The sequence below is a fragment of the Psittacula echo genome (genome assembly GCF_963264785.1).
Source record: "Psittacula echo genome assembly, chromosome: 3".
NCBI lineage: Eukaryota > Metazoa > Chordata > Aves > Psittaciformes > Psittacidae > Psittacula > Psittacula echo.
The window spans coordinates 3295233-3308413 of record NC_137736.1 but is presented as its reverse complement, the minus strand read 5'-3'; the positions used below and the strand labels follow the sequence as shown (position 1 = coordinate 3308413).

Below are 13181 nucleotides of genomic sequence, written 5' to 3'. Positions count from 1 at the left end.
GAACTCCTCATAGCTCTGTAACTAAGCGAAGATGCACTCTAGTTGAAGACTACAGAAGAAATAGAAGAATGATTTACTGTTTCTTTTATTAGCAGCATAAGTTTTTCCAGTTTTGTAAGGCAGGAGGAGGTGGCGGTGGGACACAACTTGCCAGGTGTGGTATGGGTAATGCATGAAGATCAAAGTGTTTTTAACGAAACAAAAACCAAATAACCAAGCAAAAAACCCCCCATACAAATGTACTCACCGGTACAGTATCTTACGTGTGATTGGCATGAGAGAATCGTAAATGGTTAGAGAGTCAGTGATGCAGTTATCTGCTTCAATATGAAGGGATACTATTGAAAGACGAATAAGATGGCCCACTGAGGCGGTCAGCTTAAAATAGCAGATCGTCGACCCTGAGGTAGTGTGGATATCCAGAGGAAAACGCTCATGGAGGCGATCAGCATACATATCATACATACAATTAGTTCCTGTGAAAATGGCACATTTTCAGCATTGGACACTCACTCTGAAACTGTTAAAATCCACAAGGCATTTTAAAAAATGCAATTATTTTCAAGTAAAGCAACATATGAAAGCGTATCTAAACCTGAAAACAAAGTAATCTGTGCCACTCACTGTTTTCAGCTTAGTTAGAAGTCTGTGGTCAAGGGAAAGCCTATTCATAAAATAGACAAAGCATGGCAAGCAATACTGTAAAGTGTCTTTGCAGTGTATTTGCGTTAAAGCAGCATCATTTTGTACAACAGGTATTTGCAGTTTACAAAGCTCTGTGGAGCTCCCAGAGGATAAATTGCTTAAATAAAATAGCTGTTCTTAGGAAATGTCCTTTAGGAAGCTGTTCAATAGAAAATGTCCTTCTACTGCGAAGTTATAAACCAACTGTTCACCCCTTACAGATACTAGGATATTTATATTAAATAAAACCAAAATAAAAATTCAGCTACATGTCTGTATTAGTCTGGGGTTTTTTAGGTTACTGTTCAAATATCTGGGTTGTTGCATTGTGAAATGGGCTATAAGTGCTACCGCTAAATTCAGATTCTCCAATTCTTTCAGTTGGGAAGGGATACTAGGATTTTTCTTGTTCAATTTAATGTCCTGCTCAAAGCAGGGTCAAAATGAATTCAGATCAGGCCTTGGTTCTGTCAAGTCTTGTAAACTTTTGCCGCACTAGAAGTCACTGCTAGAAATGGAATTAGTGTGAAATATATAGAGCCCAACCTACACAATAATTTTATATTAAAAAAAAAAGGCAAAAAAGTTGTGTCATATTTTAGTTAATAATAACCAGAAAATTACACTACTTGCATCCAGTTTTCCAATTAAACTGGAACAATTGTGACTTTCAGGTCAAATATATTGAGGTCTTTATTTCAATTCAATATCGCAGCTCACGGTCAGCAAAAAGCTTAGGGACTTTTTTGTTTGGTCATATCTAAAACTCTTAACATAGCTCTTTGAATGATGACAAGCAGGAAAAAAACAAATTAGGGAGAATAAGATCCAAAGTAAATATTTGCATTAATTTCAGCCTATTAAGAACACAAGTCTCTGGAATAGTTACTATCATGGAACATCTTTTACAGCACTATGAAAGTTCACTATCAATTGTTGACTCTAATGAAATGTTAGCCTTTTAACCAGCAGTTAGTCAAGATAGGAAGTGGCAGGCTTTGTCTGACTTCCACTTCTTATTTGCAATCTTGAGACTAATGCTCTGAATGTTTATGAACAACTTACAAGGGTCACATATCATTCAATTGTATTACAGTTACAACTATTTAAAGCTTTGGTTGAGCCATTGTTGTTCTTACTTCCTTCTTGCTCTTATCTCTTCCCAGTAACATTCTTTTTATAATGGTTGTTTCTGCTTATTTACTCACCCTTTACAACGACAGCTGCGATCATAACCTTTAGAACCATGTGACTGCCATTATTTCTACTAAGTAATTAATAAACTGACAAGCTCACTGCTGGTATGGAGCACAGCGCAGAGAATTCAGAGCTAGCTCTGGAACTAGTATTAAGGCAAGCATACCAGCTTGAAAGCTAATCTAGATACAGTCCTTACTCAAACAAACCCTGCATTGCTAGGTACCACAGCACCCATCTCAGCTAAATACAAGTCTCCTCTCCAAGTCCTTCTTTAATATATCTGCACTCCAGCACTGGGCCTGAACTAATAACTGAGTGCATCTTCATGGCAAAGTAACTCCATTACTCTCAAAATACACACCATGAGATGCGCTTTCTTTGTATGCTGCTGCATTAACACTTTCATCTATGCACCAGATTCTCTAGTCCTAAGCAGACACACTCAATGAGCCCCAACAGATTAAATTGCACCAATACAAGACTTTCTCAGCTCCTGTGGCAATCCATGCTGCTGTTCCCTTGCAACTTCATGGCATACCAGCACTAAGCTTTTGGTAGATACCAGTTGCCACCTGTGGTTGACACTGAGTCTGTGAATGACATCTAGAATATGACAAGCCATCCTTCAGCCTTTGTGTGAGAGATACCAGATTAACCCTAAAAAATACTTAAATCAGTATTTGTGTTGGGCCCTTCTTATTTTCTTCTCTTTTAGGGACTGCACTCTGGAATAAATTGAAACACAGATCTGACTATACTGATTCCTCTGCCCTGGAACACTGGGTGATGAAAGAGTGGTGCAAGCAAGCACCAATGCACAAAATCATGTTGTATAATTGCAATGTGTGTAAGGAGATGTGACAAAGGCCAATATTGCTATGCTTTGCAGTGTAAGCCGGGAAAGGTTTTAGGCAAATGAATGCTGTAGCAAACTTGACTGGAACTCTGATAAAAAATGCGCTGATACCAATGTAAGCATTGCAATTCGCGGTCCAGGGTCTGTGACCCTAAGTCCAACTGTGGACCACAAAACTAGATCTTAACTTGGGTGTAGCAGTGACAAAAGTAGTTGTTAAATTCTGAGAAAGCACGCAAGTTAAAACCTTGTAAGATAGCAGAAGTGGAAATCACAGCTAGAAGTATAACAAGTTCATGTCTCACAAAAAGAAGTTAAATATACAAACATGGAAAGGCATAAACCCCTTAAGAAACTGGAACAGTGCAACTTCAGAAGATGAAGAGTGAGCCTGCGTCAATGAGCAAGGAACGCAAAAGCATCCCTAGCTGATTGACAACTGCTAGCCCAACAGAAACTCATCAGGTGTCTGTACCAAAGGTGATTACCACACTACTGCTTAGCCTAGCAGCACATTTTTTCTAGGTGCCTATTCCACATACTAGCCAACATAGATGTGCTGTACTTTTAAACTGCTTGTGAAGTCTCTGTACACTGCTGATATAAACCGAAATAGGTATGTAAGTAACCAAAAACTTGGCAAAACTGAGCTGCTTAAGCTAATTTCTGTTAGAGAGTTCATTCGAAAGAAAAGCTCATCATTAACCTTGGAAAAAAGGGAGTAAAGGAGGATAAAGGATGGACAGATGGACCAAAGCATTGCTACCCTTCAGTGTAAAAGGCAATGATTTAAATTCAGTACTACCCAGGTTAGAAAAGGTTAATCTCTTCAACACAGTGAATAATAAACAGCTGACTGAGTTTATTTCCTACCATGCCACAGGGTGCATGCAAGAAGTTTACCAGTCAGATTAAAGGCAGATCTTATTTCTTGCACATAAGACTCTTGATCTCTCTTATATCAAGTCAGGACATAAATGTCAAAGCTGAAATTAACCCTCTTAAATTAACTCTGAAGAGTACCTTTGAGCTTAAGGCAAGAACTAAGTTTTATTCTCCACTTCTCTATCAGGAAGCTGCCAAAATGGTGAATTACCTGTTCCTGTTGATGACCAATAATCTGACCGAAGACCTGCTGCAGAGAAAAAGAGTTGTGTGAGTCTCTTCATTCGCCTAAAAGCCAGAATTCAGGGTTAAATTCAATCACGCTTCAGTTCTAGCAATAAACACAGGACAGAGCAGCTAACTTTATGGGGGAGGCCACCCAAGCCGTCTTCATTTCTGCAGATCCTGCAAGCAGCTTTGGAAGTATCACGTCCCCAGACACCGCAGCGCCTGAGGCATGAAGAGACTGCATGTCAACTAAACAGTCAAATTCAATTGAAGGACTGATACTGAGGTACCCAGGTCATTTTCTCACCCTTGGACACAAAGTCTTTCTCATCTTTCAGTTAGACAGAGTCCTTGGACTGCAGCTTGTTCTGTCCTTCATTCATAGAACTGAAAGTCATGCAACTTTCAGTTTTATGACGGTAGAATTCCAGTAGAACAGAAAGTCATGCAATTATCAACATGCTAATTACCTCATCTACAGATACTTGAATCCCACATTGCTAATTTCTTGCCCAGACAGGAATGGTACAGGAATTGCTTAATGAACAAGCAGCTTTATAATCCATTTTCTAAATCTTTGATAAAGGGTGACAATAATCACATTTTCAGTGAGGAGCTGAAGTTTGATCCATATGGAAATCCTAACCTCCATCTTTTTGCACTTTTAAAGTCACACACTAACCCAAAACTGAGCTGCCTACAAAGCGTCAGGCTTAGCTCCTGAATATGAACATAAGCACCCCAAATACAGGAAGTTTTGCAATCGTTGTTCACAAGGACATTTTGTACCTTCATTTGACCTCAAGTCTGGTTTTGATTTTCCTTTTTCTGCTCTCTTTTTCTATAATAATTTTAGTATTAGAAGCTAAAGATGCCAGATAAAGATTTTGGTTTATGTAAAGAATTTGCTACTCCAAGATAAAATGTTTGTTTAATAAAGTGTTTGCTCAAGGATATGAGCATGGGCTAATACTAACCACTTAGTACAATGGAGTCCATGTCAACCGCAAGCCCCTGAAGACTTCCCACCGAGGTCCGGTTAATGATACTTGTCTGAATGGAATCCTTTAAAATGGCAGCCACACAATCCTCACACAGCACTTGGCCTTTTGCCTGTGGTACCACAAATACGATCCAGAAATGAACAAGAAGGCCTCCATTGTTGTTGTTACTGAAATAAAAGGGTCCTACAGGTTATCATCGTGTTGAAAGCTTTCTGAAGACTAGACTCAACACAAGCTTCTGAAGTACAAATATAGAAGTGTATGGCTCATTTCCGTCTTGTGTGCCAACTTTGACACACTGGATATTCTTATTTTATCTTGGGGAAAAATCTACTTGAATTAGAGCTGGATTAGCTCCTAAAGATCAAAACTGAAATAGTAAAATTAACACCACTAGACGTGCAGAACACTGCATCACCATGCATTTCAGCCTGTACTGTGCACTGGAGTAAGAAATGATTCCTAAACTGTTAAGGTAACACACCAGAGGACATGTATGACCACCCCAATCTTGGAATCATAGAAAAATAGAATCATCCTGTAGATTCTATGGAGATTTTGCCCTTCTGTTAGTAGAAAATAGTTTTATGGCCAAACGTTACTTAGAAAACATGTACAACTTAGCCTATAATACAGAGCTATGCTCTAAAAGCATGTTTAAATGGTTAAATTTTAGTGTGACCTATAAACCAGAGCATTACCAAATTCAATTTACCTTAAATTATACTTCCGGCAGACAAGCAACAGTTTATGTGATCTTAGTTTTGCCCATACTTAGTGAAATTAATTGGTATAGGTTATAAATGTATTTTGCTATCAGTACAAGTATGTAGCAGAGATAAAATCATAACCACCAGAAACAGGCTTCTCTTGCGGGCTCACTACATTATACACTACCCTGCAGAAATGCAATTACATTTACCACAGTTTTACCTGACTTCTGAAACTATGGTCTGCTTATAAAATTTGGAGAAAGAAGAGGTTGTGTAGACCGAGTTCATCTGAAAGAGAAAGCATTAAGATTTAGCCTAGGCTTTCCTAGGACTATCCTCTTTCCCACCAAGAATATGCAATATGCACACATTTCCAGACATACATCAGCCAAGCTAGGCAAAGCAGCAAACATGAACAGACCAGCTCTTCAATGCACCCATAACACGTCAAATACTCCCAGAAAACACCAAACCTTCTGCCAAGGCCAGATGACATGTACAGCAATGCTTCTTTCAAATAAATGGGTTTTGATTATGGTGTACATTGTTTGCTCAGCAAATTCCAACCACAGAGGGCTTCCCTATCCTTATGCTGAAACTTCAGGCTAGTCTTTGGCAAACGTGCACGTGCTTGTAATGTTTTTGTGTGTTGCTACTAAGCATACATTAGAGACTTTAGAAGGGACCTGTGGAGAGCATCTAGTCCAACCCCTCTGCTCAAAGGAGAGTCAGTTACACCAGGTTGCTCAGGACCGTGTTCAGTTGAGTATCTCCAAGAAGAGAGGCTTCACACGCTCTGGAAACTGCTCCACTGTTTGATCACCTTTGCAGTTAAGCAGTTATTTCTAATGTTTATATGGATTTTTTGCATTTTGATTCAGTGCGTGCCTATTTTTCTCCCTGACAGTTTAGTAATAACGTACTTCTTTCCAAAACACCCAGTGTAAAACACATGGAGAAAGAAAAATTCTGCCCATTTCATGCTGCAGGACTGCCTTTGGGAAAAGCAAGCTTCTGATTCCACCACTTCTTTGGGTGTATGTGACAGTGTGGCAATGTAATAATAACCTTCCTTCCTCTTGTTCAAAGAGGCAGACTTCAAAAGCCACAAGGTGGCATGTACCTCAAGCTGTTCAGATCTTGCTGGTTAAGATAAGTACCCAAGGGACTAAAACACATACGATTTTGAAGGATGCAAAAAAATTACAGTAATATTAGTCCCTAACTTTCAGTATTTGACAAAGGAAGTCTGTCAATTATTTTAAGGGCCTAAATAAAATTGTGGGAGCTCAATCTTTCTCCAGATAAGGCTACAAGGGAATCTACATATTACTGTTACTATCAAAGGGGAAAGAAGCCTATCCTGAGAGGGCCTTCCACTACCACTCCGGGGGTCTGCGGGCCAGTAGCCATGAACACATGGGTTTCAAGCAGTAAAACTAGCAAAACCCCAAATCTCCCTGGGAATTTTAGTGCCATCACCATGAAGCACAGTTTCAGCAAGGCAAAATCCATTGGTGAGTTCAGGCAAAAGTTTACAGGCAAAAAGTGAATTCCAAGTTGCATTCAAGCAGGAGGTGGTGACACTGGCAGTTCACACCTGCTGTATGTCACCTCTCTCTACTATGCGTGACAATGGCAGGATGCTCTGGATCAGGAGCAAGACACAGGGCTCTCAATAGATAAAAGTTGCTCCATGGAGAGCAGGGGAAAGACATGTCCTGTGCAGGAAAACAGGAGCCTGAGTTCATATCGTAAGACAAAATGAGCAATTATTCAAGAACCTCATGAATGCATCTGACATTGTGTTGCTTGTTTGATTAGGTTTTTAGCAGCTTTCATACTATTGATTGAAACCTTATGTGGACAGTGCTGCACTTCCTGGCATTAACATCTTTTCCCTTCCTACACCAAATGTCTTTAAAGTCAAATTACATTTTAGTCAAGATTCTCACTCCTCTCTCCCCACTTTACAGCAGCCTTAATTGCCTACAACAGAATGCTATTTCTGCTTTGACTGATGCAAAGTGTTTGGGAAAAATAACCGTCTTTAGAATACCTACCATCCGAAGGAAACATAAATGTAAATATATTTGAGAGCTCTGGGGTAGTCACAGATGCTTTAAGGTGTAAGACTGGCAGAAAATACCAATTCAAATGCAAAAGACTTAATCGGTTTAATATCTCTGGAGTGGCAGTTAAGTTCTGTAGGGCTTTTGTAGAGTTCTATTCATAGACCTCTATTTGTGGGGGGAAGTACGTAAAATTTTGAGTCAATGCTAAAGTCAAAGAGACCTTTTCAAAACTCAGCTTGTGATTAACAAGCTGAAAGCAGTCAGTTCCTTCCTACCTGCAGACAGTCACCCTTTGTACATGGTCTTCCAGAGGGGAGACAAAATAAGGAACAGAAAAAGAACACCACAGCAGACTCAGGGGCACCTGAAAGTCGCTCCTGTCTTTTTTGCTAGCCAAGCAGCTCACTCATCTTACCACATGCTGCACGTTCTTTGCCACGGAGAGGAACTCTTTTGACTCCTTCTGCCTGTATTCTGGGAGAAACTCTATGTTGGCCACACGGAACAGTCCAACAAAATACAACGCATCTTTGTTTTCTGCCTGAACTGTAAGATACAAAGAAGACAGCTCGCCTTTTCTTGCTTTTCTTTGCCTTAATAGCAATGAAATTTCTTTCTGATTAAATTCTAAACCAAATTATTCTATTCAGCCTAACAATGGGAACAACAACTGAAAGAACATAACATTTTCACAGCCAAATGATTCTAAATGAATACCACAGTACAGTTAACTGAGCACCTGTTCCCTACACAAGTGATAGCACTATACAAATGAACCATTATAATTAATATCAACATCCAGATTCTGGAGCATCGCTAAGGAATCTTAAGCAGAATTAGCATCAGGGGTCTAAAGAGCAGAACATCGCTTTTACTGCCCAGTTAGACACTTCTATATTTGACTCGCCTTTAATTTCTATCAATCTGTTCTGCATGAGACAAAAGACTTACCTGACCCTCAGAAGGCCAAGAAACACAGTGGAAGTCAACATTTCTGAAAGGTAAAGCTCATAGGAACTGTCAGGTCTGCGCAATAGCTAGCACATATAACACAATTTTCATAATAATAAAAAACTCACATTTATAAATGTGATAATAAAAAATAAAAATATTAATAAAAATTAATAAAAATATTAAGAAGAAAGTGACTTAAGGAAAAAAAAAAAAGCCACTTAATAAAAAAAAAAAATCACACAAAAAAAGCCAGCAGCTATGCCTGCTCTTATAATTACTTGTTAAATCTCAACAAAGACACCCAAAAGTGTTTCGGGCCCCATTTAATTTAGCTCCATGCTTATTTTAGAAACAGCCTTCAGGGCAAGTGAGATCCTAAACCCAACTGAAAATGCTATTGGGGATAGAGATGTATAAAATTGGCATGAGCTTTCAGCAACTCACCAATGAACAGCCACAGTAATGTCCAGGTTATGACTCCTAAAATGAATAAAATGAGGGTAAAGAGAATTATTTTGTTTTGAAAATTCCACAGCAAGCTATCTTTTTTCTTCAATTTCGATTTGCCATGTTTTTTCCTTGCCAGAATCCTCTTTGCCAGCTTATCTTCTGCAGCTACCATGTGGACTGAGATGTTGCCTACCTAAAATAAGGTGAAAGACAACAAAAAACATACAACGTTTCTAACAGCAACTGACTGATCAACAACCAGAACATATTTCCATATATATTTGCCTGTGACAGCATATACACAACTATAACTTAGTAGTAGTTTAAAACTTCAGTCAGAAAGAAATACCTTTTTCTTCCAAACACTTGCAGATACAAGAGCCAGTCCCTCTTGCATAAGAATGGCTATTTACCATCATTACACCCTTTGAAGCTTCTCAGAAGGTACACTGCAAGAGTATGTGGCTTTTATATACTAGATGTGGACACAAAGCTTACTTTTCATTCCCACTAGCTATACTTCACTTGATGAGGGAGAAGACTATGAAAATCAGGGATACTTAGCTAAGAACAGTGCTTTGAGTTAGCAATGTAGTATTATAAGGTAGTGGCTACAAAAATTATGTGCTGATGGAACTTGACACCCAGGAAATGAGAAGCATAGCTACTAGCCATTTGCAAAAGTGGTGCTATAACCTGCAATAAGTAGTTGTTTCCTTCTGCCCAGTGCTAATAAGCCACGTCTGAAATACTAGGTCTGGTTTTGGGCCCATTGGTATAACAGATGTTGATAAACTGGAGTGGTTTCAGGGGAAGGCCACAAAGAGGTGAGGGGCTGGATACAATTGAGACCCTTGGGGTTGTTTAACTGGAGAAAAGGCAGAAAAGACAGTGTGAGTAAATCTAATTATAGATTTCCTTATCTAAAGTGGGTTATGGAGAAGACAGCTACGCTTCTGACGCTGATGCACAGCAAAAAGACAGCCACAACAGTCGTACATGACAGCAGGAGAAATTCCAGCTGGACTGAGCAGAGTGTGGGAACTTACTTTACTGTGAGGGCCATACACCTGAACCATGTCTAGAGACATCAGAGAACCTCCAGCCCTAGAGATAGTCAAACCTCAGCGGTACAAAGCCACAAGAAATCTGTGCTGCCTCTCATGTTAGCCCTCCTTTTTTAACATTTAAAACACTTCAGAAGACCCCACCAAGGCAGATTTTTCTGATTCTCTGATATTATGCCCTAGGAATGCTTTCAGTAAGAAAGATCTGTGTATCCTCACAGAGAAAGCATACGCGATGTCACCATAAATATCCTGCCAGTCCCATAGTCAAATACAATGGCTAGCAATCTTTTACCTCAGAATTAAGGATGTTGAAAGGTGAGAAGAAAAATTAGTAATAAATAATGAGAAAAATAATGAAATGCAATAGCACACTTCATTTCCTCAGAAAAACCTCATGAAAACACTGAACTGGAGGATTTCAGACCCCTATCTTCTGTCTATGTAATTAATCGCACTTCTTTTGCACGTTCTCAAGAACTCCATTTGCCAGTATTCACTATGTTTTAAATACCTTATTGAGTACAATTCTGTTTAAGTATGAAAACCAAATTGCCTATGGGTTTCTATTAAGCTCTGCTCTGTCATGTAGACTTCCCTTGTACACCCAGGCATTCAGTAGGACAGCTCGAGACAGCTCAATGAATGCCCAGTTATGCATCTGAAATTTGGGCCACTTTGATCAAGATTCCCCCAAGATTAGTTTAGGTTTAGGTTTTCTTGTGCCTTTTGCTTGTAGCTGTAGACCTGACCAGAAAGCTTTATTCTTAAAACCTGTATCCTTTCCAGGATCATTCAAGGCTATAAATATGCTTTTGAAACACCTGATGTCTTCATTGCATATACTGCAATTGTAAAATAAAACCAAATGCACTTCACGTGTATGTATGAAGGCTTGCATATCAAAATTCTCAGTTACACAGGATTCATAGGAACACTGAATGCCATGAATTACATTTTAAATATTTCCCTAGATTACATTAGTTTACCATAAATATTTTATAGTAAGAGAAACAAAGGCAAAGTTAAGTTCTTTGCTCAATAAGGATCATGATTCTTAACTCAGCTTTCTTCTCTACTGCAACTTAGCCCTTGTATCCTAGAATTGGTTTCCAGCTGGAGTTGCAATGTGACTATCACCACACACTAAATTATTTATTGCTTCTTTGTCACGAGTTAACGCTCATGCAAGTGCTCCCTCCTGCATTTTCTCAGGGAAAAACAAAACACTTTACCTTTAATGTTGCCTTTCTTGTCAAGAAATTCTTTTTCCTTTAAACCCACTGCCACTACACCAGTGTAAGCTTTTCACACTGTCACACTGACATGCCCATTATTTCAATTGCCTGAAAACACACGTTGCCAGCAATGAAACATATGCTGACATTTTCAGACTGAGTTACAAAACAGAAAATGATATTAAATCTAACTGCAACGTTAGGTTTAGCACCTGAGAAATAAACCATAAGAGATGTAATAGTGTCAAGAAGCGTATGAAATAAAGAACTCTCAAGTCACCTACTTACACTTAGCTCATCTTCAGTTTTAGCTGCTGGGTGATCTTTCTTTTCGTCCATACCAGCAAAACTAATGTTACTGCTCGTCCGAGCTGCAAAAGAGCCTTGCACCTTTTCTCAGGCACTACTTCCACTTCTGAAGCTGAAGACAGCTAACAACAACATCAGGACCTAAAGAGGCATCAATTTACTTTGGTGAGTTTCCAATTGTAATATCACCTGCCCTATTGCTCCTTTGTGAATATTAGAAGGATGCTATCACGTAACTTTAGACATCAAGTCAGACTGAATAATATAGGGTTTTTATAGTCTTTTTAAGCTAAAATAGACTCCCATTTCTTAAAACACAAAATCACACTGCTAAAATATATATATCATGAAATCTTCACAAAATAAGTTGGCATGAACAAGAAAATAAGCAAGTAAAATGTAAACATGGGAGCAAACTCACACAACTAAAAGAAGCAAAATGTAAACACCTAGAGTAAAAGTGCTGCAAATAGCAGATAACAACTGCAAACCAAGAAGAGCACTTCGACTCTTTGCTGGAGTTTTTAATGTGCCTGCTGAGCACTCCAATTTGATTATTCATTGTAACTGAGAAATAAACTGCTCCAGGCAACATATTTCATCTCTTTAAAATAGATCAGGCTTCAAACTGGTAATCTTTTTATAATCAGATGCAGGAAGTCACTTGTACCATAACAGTTCCATCCCATTTTCTTTGGTAATTAAATATTTATAGAGGATGTAAACCAGTACTTTCCTCAATGGATGCGAACTATAGAGCTGACTTTACTTTGAAGTGATTAACAATCTCAATGCCTTCCCTGGGTCAGCTTCAGAAATGATACTGAAGAAATACCAACTTTTTGTTAAAAAAAACCCAAACCTTCCTTCTATTAATTTATTTTTGTAGATAAACCCCTCTAACCTGACAACTATCAAAACTAAGAATAGAAAAGATGTAATCAGACCCCGTAGCAGATGAACTCCAGGCGCGATCTATGTTCTGTGTAACCAGCAACAGATTACTTGAACTACAAGGCAAAAAGTCCCACAGTTAGATAATGGACTTGTAAACTAAAATACTTCTTTCTGTGTGTTAGTATTTGTGTCCTCAATCATTTTCTGTTACCTTCTCTAGAACAGCAACCAGTTCTATACCATATTTTAACCATATGAAGCAATGCTTTAAGCTCTGGGTTTTATTAACACTTTAGTAGCGTAGGAAAACCTATTAATTTATTCCATTTTACTATATATATAAAAGTGCTTGCAAATCCCACTTTTTTTTTTTTTTATTAAACTTAATTTTGGGGAGATGATGTGGTCTCTGAAAGTGTTTATGGAATTCCCAAAGCCTTCCACTATCTCTGCACAGGGAGCCAATATAATACAAATGCTATATCAGAAGCTGGTCCATAGATTAAAAGAGCATTGTACATAAAAACATTTTCCTTTCTCAGTATCAAATCTTTTGCATGTTTATTCAAGCTCTGTGCTCTGAGGAAGCTCAATTATCTCCAGATTTCATTTTTCTTCAGC

The 13181-nt window shown here is 38.5% G+C and overlaps 1 protein-coding gene across 1 annotated transcript in view; it reads right to left on the bottom strand.

Annotated features, from left to right (window-relative positions):
• The window catches only part of TMPRSS7 (transmembrane serine protease 7), a gene marked incomplete at both ends in the record, with an annotated part of 29639 nt that extends 17946 nt beyond the window's left edge, over positions 1–11693 (bottom strand). The window contains 7 exons of the mRNA XM_080613175.1: positions 248–476; positions 3837–3875; positions 4831–5024; positions 5791–5858; positions 8061–8191; positions 9044–9242; positions 11643–11693. Coding sequence (XP_080469301.1) covers positions 248–476; positions 3837–3875; positions 4831–5024; positions 5791–5858; positions 8061–8191; positions 9044–9242; positions 11643–11693 — 911 coding nt within the window. The remainder of the gene's footprint in view (positions 1–247; positions 477–3836; positions 3876–4830; positions 5025–5790; positions 5859–8060; positions 8192–9043; positions 9243–11642) is intronic.
• Between the last annotated feature and the right edge of the window lie 1488 nt (positions 11694–13181).